The 10,000-nt window shown below is 42.4% G+C and overlaps 3 protein-coding genes across 3 annotated transcripts in view; all 3 read right to left on the bottom strand.

Annotated features, from left to right (window-relative positions):
- LOC130238565 (dual specificity phosphatase 29-like) overlaps positions 1–839 on the bottom strand; it is a 3,016-nt gene extending 2,177 nt beyond the window's left edge. The window contains exon 1 of the mRNA XM_056469626.1: positions 721–839. Within this exon, the coding sequence (XP_056325601.1) occupies positions 721–839 (119 nt within the window). The remainder of the gene's footprint in view (positions 1–720) is intronic.
- Positions 840–4,169: 3,330 nt separating this feature from the next.
- LOC130238776 (dual specificity protein phosphatase 13) lies at positions 4,170–8,146 on the bottom strand. The gene is made up of 3 exons (XM_056469883.1): positions 7,894–8,146; positions 7,070–7,287; positions 4,170–5,788 (listed from the first exon to the last, which is right to left on the bottom strand). The coding sequence occupies exons 1-3, from the start codon at positions 8,028–8,030 to the stop codon at positions 5,577–5,579; spliced, it is 567 nt and encodes a 188-aa protein (XP_056325858.1). The 5' UTR covers positions 8,031–8,146; the 3' UTR covers positions 4,170–5,576.
- Positions 8,147–8,239: 93 nt separating this feature from the next.
- The window catches only part of LOC130238775 (dual specificity protein phosphatase 13-like), a 5,169-nt gene continuing 3,408 nt past the window's right edge, over positions 8,240–10,000 (bottom strand). The window contains exon 3 of the mRNA XM_056469881.1: positions 8,240–8,688. Coding sequence (XP_056325856.1) covers positions 8,426–8,688 — 263 coding nt within the window. The 3' untranslated portion in view covers positions 8,240–8,425. The remainder of the gene's footprint in view (positions 8,689–10,000) is intronic.

Below are 10,000 nucleotides of genomic sequence, written 5' to 3'. Positions count from 1 at the left end.
CAATGAGTCAAAGAGAACAACATCAGCACTCCTTCTCCTCACTGCTACTGTTTGATGTCATAGTGCTGACAGCTGGAGGGGGCGTGGTTACGTGTGTTAGCCCCGCCCAATACCTCCTAACCAGACCAGCTGAGAATTTAACTTTTAATTAGATAGGAAAAGATGATGATGGAAAGACTCTTACTGAGCAAATTCCAGCATGTGCATTACATAAAGGTCATGTGATTGTGTTATTAGAGATCATGTGATGATGAAGTGTGTGTGAAACCAGCAGGCTGAGCACACTGTAGAGCATCTGACATGTTGTTTTGGTCAGTCTAAACCGTTTCAGTATTAGTGTTATTATATTATTAATGAGCGCCAGACCGGACTGCGCTCTGCGTCTCATGCCTTCAAACACCACCACACGTTCATTGTGTGTCGACATCATCCTCTGAGGCACAGGTCATTTATTAAATAAGGAAAAGACTGACGCAGCTTCTCCTGCCGCAGTAAATTCAGCTTTTACTGTTGATATTGGTGCCAGTTCATCAGGAAGTGTCGATTAATTCTCTTCCACTCATTGGGTGGAAACGCTGCTTCATTGGCTCGTCTTTTATTCCACATGCCAGATTAGACTTCATGTGTATTTTAAGAGTGTTTAGATGATGTTTTAGATCGGTCTGGAAAGCTCTAGCTCAGGCAGCCTATGTGTGATGTGGATCAGTGTGTGTCTCTCACATGTTTCCGATGTATACGCCCGGCTGCACCTCGTTCAGATCCTGGTTGGTGCCACGCTTCACCCATAGCAGCCTCTCCAGCTCACGCACCGGAGGGGTTTTATACCTGCGGGACGCCATCACCCTCTGAGGAACACAACACTCACTGTAGCGTGAACTGACCCTTTAATATGCAGCTTTCAGTCAGAACTAGAGAAGTCAAGCTCATAGGTGTTCTTCAAGACACTAGTATTCAGCTTAAAGTGACATTTAAAGGCTTCACTAGGGTAATTAGGGTAAAGTTAGGGTAATTAGGCAAGTCATTGTATAACAGTGGTTTGTTCTGGAGACAATCCAACACTAATATTGCTGAAGGGGACTAATAATATTGACCTTAAAATGGCTTTAAAACTATTAAAACTGCTTTTATTCTAGCTGAAATAAAACTAATCAGACTTTCTCCAGAAGAACAAAGATTAGAGGAAATACTGAGAGAAATTCCTTAATCTGTTCATTATCATCAGGGAGATATTTGGAAAAAGAAATTAAAGTTTAAAGGGGGGCGAACGACACTGACTTGAGCTGTATATGTGTTTTGGGTGGGTGTCAGGCATTTGTTGTTGTTACTGTGTTTCTAGTATGGAACAGCTTGTTGCTGCCATGGATTAAAGTTGCTAGGCACCTGCTATGGTGTTCTGAGTGGTTGCTAACTGGTTGCAAGATGGTTGCTAAGCTGTTGCTAGGGTGATATGAGTGGTTGTTAAGCAGTTGCTAAACTATTGCTAGCCAGTTGCTACGGTGCTCAGAGTGATTGTTAGGTAGTTGCTAAGGTGTTTCCAGGCAGTTGCTACGGTGCTCAGAGTGGTTGTTAAGCATTGTTAAGTTATTGCTAAGCAGTTGCTACAATGTTCAAAGTGGTTGCTAGGCAGTTGCTAAGGTGAAATGGTTTTCTGAGAGGTTGTTAGGCAGTTGCTAAGAAACGTTTTAAAGTAATGAGACCATATATTCACATTATTTCATAATTAACTGTCAGATAAATATGACATTCTTCAGTAGTAAAGTCACATTGTTATGCAAACATGCCTCTGACTCTCTGAATTTAAAGCAGATGTTGTCATGAAATAGAAAACTACAATTATCCTGCAAAACATACTTTATCATTATTTTATGGTGTTTTTTATAATTCATTCATTTTTCTATGGCTTAGTCCCTTTATTAATCAGGAGTCGCCACAGTGGAATGAACCACCAACTATTCCATCATGTTTTACACAGCGGATGCCCTTCCAGCCGCAACCCAGTACTGGGAAACACCCAGTTCACACACACACTCATACACAATGGCCAATTCAGTTGATCAATTCCCCTATAGCGCATGTGTTTGGACTGTGGGGGAAACCAGAGCACCCGGAGGAAACCCACACCAACACGGGGAGAACATGCAAACTCCACACAGAAACACCAACTGACCCAGCCGGGACTCAAACCAGAGACTTTCTTACTGTGAGGCCACAGCTAACCCCTGAGCCACCGTGACTTTATTATAAAATATAAAGTATATATTTTATATTCTTCTATATTTCCCACTGTTAAAGCTGTGTACAGTATTTACAGCAAGTACATTATAAGTTACACAAACTGTATAAAATAACCCTTTACTTTACTTTACAAATACTTTAATTTCAGTAATAATTGACTCTGTAACTGCTTACACCAACACTGCTCACTGTAGTGTAATAATCAATAATAAAACATCTGCAGATCAATAATACAATGCTTACATTTGGACTTTTGATGAACGCGTTAGTGAATCTGTTGCGTCTGTTGTGGACCGGACTATGGAGCTTCTCCCCCGCAGATGCTTTAACTCAGCGGTTCAGTGTAGTTCACTCGGTTCTGTTATATTCGGTTCTGTTGTATGTTTTGGTCAACGGAAATATGAACTAACCGTAAGCAGCAGCTGCATTAGTGTTTTGCGTCTCCTAGCAACAGCCAGATGTTTTGTTTATTCATGAATTCGCGCATTTTTGTTTAGTGTCCGGTGAATCAGCGATTCAATGATTCAGTGATTCATTTATAAAGAGAGTCGTTTGCTTCATTCCAGCACAGCGAGTTGAATCATGAATGAATCACTCAATAATGACTTTTATCGCCGCCTACTGGCAGTGTAGTTTCTCATGTAGAATATTATACAGCATGAAATAAATAACTAAAATAAAATATAAATATCTCCATATTATTAATTTAATAATGTATTATTTAATCAAAATATTTATTATTATTATTATTTCCCAGTACTGGGTTGCAGCTGGAAGGGGCATCGCTGTGTAAAACATATGCTGGATAAGTCGGTGGTTCATTCCGCTGTGGCGACCCCTGATTAATAAAGGGACTAAGCTGAAAAAATTGTTAATTAATTAATTGTTATTAATATAATAATAATAATAATTATTATTATTATTATTATTATTATTATTATTGTTATTATTATTATTAATAATAATAATATTATTGGGGCACTGATTATAAGTGTAAATGTTTGTCTACAGAAATGTAAATAGTAATAATCATTAATTTTCATTTTGATTTAGACCCTTTATTAATCACAGTGGAATGAACCGCCAACTATTCCAGCACATGTTTCATGCAGTAGATGCCCTTACAGCCACAATCTATAACTAGGAAACAATAATAATATAATTATTAATCAATTACATTAATAATATTATTATTCTTATTTATTATGATCATTATTTTAGCAGATTATTAGTGTAAATGTTTGTTTAAAGAAATGTAAATAATAATAATATTAAGAAGAAGAATAGGTGGTTCCTTCTGCTGTGGTGAACTCTGTTAAATCAGGGACTAAGCCTAAGGAAAAACAAATGAATTACTGATTGATAATCAAATAATGAATGATTATTATTAATAATATTATAGTGTAATATGAGCTAATTGTGAATCCATCACTCGATGAACATAATAAAGATTTTCATAATTAAAGCACTAATAGATTCCTCAGTTGATCATGCATCTGCAGAAATACAGGATGCACATCAGACATCTCTCCTTATCCTCATACAGCTGATGCTCATGTGCTGAAACAGAAGAGAAGCCAGATTTCTGTCAGATTCACAGTCGCATCTTCTCACACGGGCTGCTGGAGCCGCTGGTGGACTGATCTAATGCAGGATTAGCTGTGATTCAGACTCATTAACATCGTAAATAAAGCATGAAGACGAGCTGAGGAGCAGAACTGAGTGTCTGAGAGACTGAAGCTTAATTTAGAAGAGCTCATTCCTGATATAAATACACCAGCAGCACAGAGAGAGTGTGTGTGTGTGTGTGTGTGTGTGTGTGTGTGTGTGTGTGCCCGACAGCTGTTTCCTTCATATCTGTTTTCAGCAATAATAATATTTACATGTTTTCAAGATTGAAGCACAGAAACAGATGAAATATGCAGAGTAATATGAAGAGTTCTGAACGTCAACATCAAAACAGCTTTATTATTTACAGACCTGCTCTTGGATTTACTCAGTTAAACGTGACATTCTGGAGGAACTGCTAAAGCAGAAATAACATTTTAATTCCAAAATATGTTCAGTAACTTTATCAATAGTGAAATATCTAAATCATCAAGATGAAGCCTTGCTTATGATCATTTATGATCTGATAAGACGACTAGAAGTTTGTATTGTGATCTTTTAATATCTGTAACAATTGAATATACATTAGGGCAGCATGGTGGCTCAGTGGGTAGCACTATTGCCTCACAGCAAGAAGGTCTCTGGTTTGAGTCTCGGCTGGGTCAGTTGGTGTTTCTGTGTGGAGTTTGCATGTTCTCCCCGTGTTGGTGTGGGTTTCCTCCGGGTGCTCCGGTTTCCCCCACAGTCCAAACACATGCGCTATAGGGGAATTGATCAACTAAATTGGCCGTAGTGTATGAGTGTGCGTGTGAATGAGTGTGTATGTGTGTTTCCCAGTACTGGGTTGCAGCTGGAAGGCCATCCGCTGTGTAAAACATATGCTGGAATAGTTGTTGGTTCATTCCGCTGTGGTGACCCCTGATAAATAAATGGACTAAGCTGAAGGAGAATAAATGAATATACATTAATCACTACAGAGGTCAGTGTGCTGAATAAAATGCTGACTGTTCTTCAGTGCATTAAAGATGAGCAGTATTATTGTAATGAAGCACTGTTCTGTTGATCACGATGAAGAATAAACTCATCACAGCTTCCAGAAGAACACGAGCAGCGCCACGCTTTCAACATGTGTGTTCCAGAATATATAGTAATATAGATTTAAACTGTATTTCACAATATATTACAAATAAATCTCTATATTAGTATTAAAATTCACAGTGTTTGAGTGTTTTCACTGGAGTCCTGTAGAAGTCTTCAAAGGCAGAGGATCCTCCTGAAGGCAGTCTGTGTGTGTGAATCTGCAGGTCTGGGCGGTTTGGTCCTGATATTACTGCAGTAAATCCTCTAAACTCATGTATCATCAGTCTCTTCACTCCTGATAGAGGTGTGTGAAGTGTGTGAGGTGTGTGAAGTGTGTGAAGTGTGTGAAGTGTGTGTTCAGTTGAAAAATGCTTCAGGAGACAAATAAAGTGAATAAAGAACGCTCTGTGTTCAAATATGCTTCCACATGTAGCTCCGCCCACAGTCACATTTCATTGGTCCGCATGATTGCATTAGTTTCCTCATTGGCTGTGGTCTGCTGTGGACCCTCAGTTTGTGTGTGTGTGTGTGTGTGTATACAGTATATATGTGTGTGTATGTGTTTGTGATATGTATAGGGTATATGTGTGTGTGTGTGTGTGTGTGTGTGTGTGTGTGTGTGTGTGTGTGTGTGTGTGTGTGTGTGTGTGTGTTCAGAGCAGCACACACAGCCTGTGTTTCCTCTTCCTCTGCAGGTCCAGGTCCAGCAGCAGAGCCAGGAAGTTCCTGTTGGGATAGATGGCTCTCTTCCTGATGATGCGGCGTATGGCGGTGTGCAGCGGCATGTCGTGGTACAGCATCAGATACGCCAGAACCAGTGACGACGAGCGGCTCATTCCCATGATGCAGTGCACCAGAACCTTCCCTGAGGAGGAACAGAACACAGATACGTCACACACACTCCTCACTGAGCAAACAACAACACCCACAATGCATTGTGCTGAGGCTGAAAATGTGTCAGAACACATTTATCTTGATAAGTTGCTGCGTTACCATAGCAACTCTACCCTGCAGGCAAAGGATGTCAACATGATGTCATATTGACGTTGCGTTGTACCCTAACGTCGTGGGGACAATGGATTTTGTTTGGAAACGAAAATCAGGTTGACGTCAGAACCCAACATCAGGCCGACATCAGTGTCCAATGTCCAACCTAAAATCAACCTAAAATTAACCAAATATCAACATCTAATCATGTTACACCTTGACGTTGTGTGGACGTTACCACTGTGACGCCTATCAGACATTAGATTTTAGTCACTTTACAACACAACCTAAAATCAACCAAATATCAACATAATTTGACGTCGTTATTAGACATCAAAATAACCTTGTCCTTAGACACTGGCAAGACACTGAACTGTGGTCCTCTGGCGTCATGACATAAATCCAACCTAATATTAACGTCTTATAATGTTGTGTTACCATAGCAACTGTAGAATCACCACAGCAGATCAATTACTATAGTTGTTGTGTTACCATAGCAACTGTAGAATCACCACAGCAGATAAATTACTATAGTTGTTTTGTTACCATAGCAACTGTAGAATCACCACAGCAGATCAATTACTATAGTTGTTTTGTTACCATAGCAACTGTAGAATCACCACAACAGATCAATTACTATAGTTGTTGTGTTACCATAGCAACTGTAGAATTGCCACAACAGATCAATTACTGTAGTTGTTGTGTTACCATAGCAACTGTAGAATCACCACAGCAGATCAGTTACTATAGTTGTTGTGTTACCATAGCAACTGTAGAATCACCACAACAGATCAATTACTGTAGTTGTTGTGTTACCATAGCAACTGTAGAATCACCACAGCAGATTAAATCAAGTACTTTACTGTAGTATGGCTCAAACACACAGTACAGTGTTTCCTTTAAATGACTTGTATTTCTGAGTGTGTATGCCCAGTGTTGTGTTGTGTTTGTGAGTTTGTGTGCGCAGTGTTGTGTTTGTGAGTGTGTGTGTGTGTGTGCAGTGTTGTGTTGTGTTTGTGAGTGTGTGTGTGTGCAGTGTTGTGTTGTGTTTGTGAGTGAGTTTGTGTTTCTGTGCGCAGTGTTGTGTTTGTGAGTGTGTGTGTGTGTGTGTGTGTGTGCAGTGTTGTGTTGTGTTGTGTTTACAGTGTTGTGGTCTGACCGTCTGGACTGTGAAGCGCTCTGTGAATGAAATCTGCCGCTGGTTTGAAGTAGACGTCCAGGTCGAAGTGTGTGTTGTCGTCTGCAGGAATACCGCAGTACACGAAGCTGCTACCGTAGTATTGCTGGTCCCCGATGCTGCCCCGCTTAGAGTGAGCCGCGTTCAGGATGTGTGTGATGCCCAGCTGCTGCAGCGCGCTCCTGTTCTGAGCTATTCCACTGGTGCAGGAACATGCGCACACACACACACACACACACACACGCGCACACACACACACACACACACACACACACACATCAGTGTTCATTTTGACAGTAAATGTTGAATTAATTGTAAAACTCTTATTTTAGTTTTAGTTGTCTACATGATATCAGATGTTAGTCGACTCTACTCCAGATTTAGTAAACTGAAATATCTTGCTTTAATTAAGTGTAATTGATTTAAATATTGTTTGTTTATTTACACTAAATATTCTAATTAAAATGAAATCAGAGGGTCTAATTAATAAATGAGATGTAGCTTTTCCACAAATTAGAAAAGCACTGTATATTTATATATCATTAATAAGTCAAGTGTGTCAGCTCTCAATACACATGTAAGAACAGGAGCCATCCCATAATGCAGGATTACCTGGCAAAGCCTTTATTAACGTGGTAAACAATAATGTTCTGACCACGTTTCAACACATCAAATCTCTCAAAGGGCTTAAAATAGCTCCAGTCCTCTTTACAGTATCAGTCTACAGCAGGGTTTACTGTTGGTGTTGTGTGTGTGTGTGTGTGTGTGTGTGTGTGTGTGTGTGTGTGTGTCTGAGCTTTACTCACACGTTGCCGATGTAGAGGTTTGGCCAGACCTCGTCGATCTGGTGCAGGTTCAGTTTGCAGGAGTCCAGCATTCTCTCCAGATCTCTGACGGACAGATACTGACTGCTGCTGCTGCTGCGTGTGTGTGTGCGGGCCATCACTGCTGACAGAACAGCAGAGCAGAGCTTATACTGACACACACACACACACACACGCACACGCACACACACACACGGCAGCAGCTGAGGCCCGATATAGAGCTCAGTGCACAGATACAGTTACACACACACACACACACACATGAATGCATACACACACACGCATGAATGCACACACACACACACACACACATACACACACAGATGTATTATGGACAGTTTTTATTGTTTTATTGTTATGAGCAAACTCTTCACACAGATATAAGCATGTGTGTGTGTGTGTGTGTGTGTGTGTGTGTGTGTGTGTGTGTGTGTGTGTGTGTGTGTGTGTGTGTGTGTGTGTGTGCAGACACAGCCTTGATCAGTCAACATGATGTGACTCAAGAGTTACATGATTAGTCAGTGCTTACTTCCACTGGTGTGTTCTTCACTGGTGTGTGTGTGTGTGTGTGTGTGTGTGTGCGTGTGTGTGTGTGTGTGTGTCTCTCCTCCAGCGCCTGCAGCTGCCTCAGAAAGCCCCGGTTAGGGAAGATCCAGCGGTGCTGCTGTACGGTCCTGATGGCGTCCAGCAGAGAGAGATGATGATGGAGGATGAAGAACGCCAGAACCAGAGACGCCGAGCGGCTCACACCCACTGCACAGTGCACTAACACACGCCCTACAGAGGGGACACGGGGATATATGACCACACACCCACTGCACAGTGCACTAACACACGCCCTACAGAGGGGACACGGGGATATATGACCACACACACACTGCAGAGTGCACTAACACACACCCTACAGAGGGGACACGGGGATATATGACCACACACACACTGCACAGTGCACTAACACACGCCCTACAGAGGGGACACGGGGATATATGAACACACACACACTGCACAGTGCACTAACACACGCCCTACAGAGGGGACATGGGGATATATGACCACACACACACTGCACAGTGCACTAACACACGCCCTACAGAGGGGACACAGGGATATATGACCACACACACACTGCACAGTGCACTAACACACGCCCTACAGAGGGGACACAGGGATATATGACCACACACACACTGCACAGTGCACTAACACACGCCCTACAGAGGGGACACAGGGATATATGACCACACACACACTGCACAGTGCACTAACACACGCCCTACAGAGGGGACACAGGGATATATGAACACACACACTGAAGAGTGCACTAACACACGCCCTACAGAGGGGACACAGGGATATATGACCACACACACACTGCACAGTGCACTAACACACGCCCTACAGAGGGGACACGGGGATATATGAACACACACACACTGATGAGTGCACTAACACACGCCCTACAGAGGGGACACAGGGATATATGACCACACACACACTGCACAGTGCACTAACACACGCCCTACAGAGGGGACATGGGGATATATGACCATACACACACTGCACAGTGCACTAACACACGCCCTACAGAGGGGACACGGGGATATATGACCACACACACTGCACAGTGCACTAACACACGCCCTACAGAGGGGACACAGGGATATATGACCACACACCCACTGCACAGTGCACTAACACACGCCCTACAGAGGGGACACGGGGATATATGACCACACACACACTGCACAGTGCACTAACACACGCCCTACAGAGGGGACACGGGGATATATGAACACACACACACTGCACAGTGCACTAACACACGCCCTACAGAGGGGACATGGGGATATATGACCACACACACACTGCACAGTGCACTAACACACGCCCTACAGAGGGGACACAGGGATATATGACCACACACACACTGCACAGTGCACTAACACACGCCCTACAGAGGGGACACAGGGATATATGACCACACACACACTGCACAGTGCACTAACACACGCCCTACAGAGGGGACACAGGGATATATGACCACACACACACTGCACAGTGCACTAACACACGCCCTACAGAGGGGACA

The sequence above is a fragment of the Danio aesculapii genome, chromosome 12 (assembly GCF_903798145.1).
Source record: "Danio aesculapii chromosome 12, fDanAes4.1, whole genome shotgun sequence".
NCBI classification, from domain to species: Eukaryota; Metazoa; Chordata; class Actinopteri; order Cypriniformes; family Danionidae; genus Danio; species Danio aesculapii.
This window is presented reverse-complemented; position numbering and strand designations above follow the sequence as displayed.

What these genes read in the sequence shown, in the direction of transcription:
- LOC130238776 (XM_056469883.1), bottom strand. Translation starts at nt 8,030, where the DNA reads ATGGCCCGCACACACACACGCAGCAGCAGCAGCAGTCAGTATCTGTCC. An exon ending in AACCTCTACATCGGCAACGT is followed by an intron (nt 7,288 to 7,893) that starts GTGAGTAAAGCT and finishes TTCCTGCACCAG; the next exon opens with TGGAATAGCTCAGAACAGGA. An exon ending in AGCGCTTCACAGTCCAGACG is followed by an intron (nt 5,789 to 7,069) that starts GTCAGACCACAA and finishes GTTCCTCCTCAG; the next exon opens with GGAAGGTTCTGGTGCACTGC.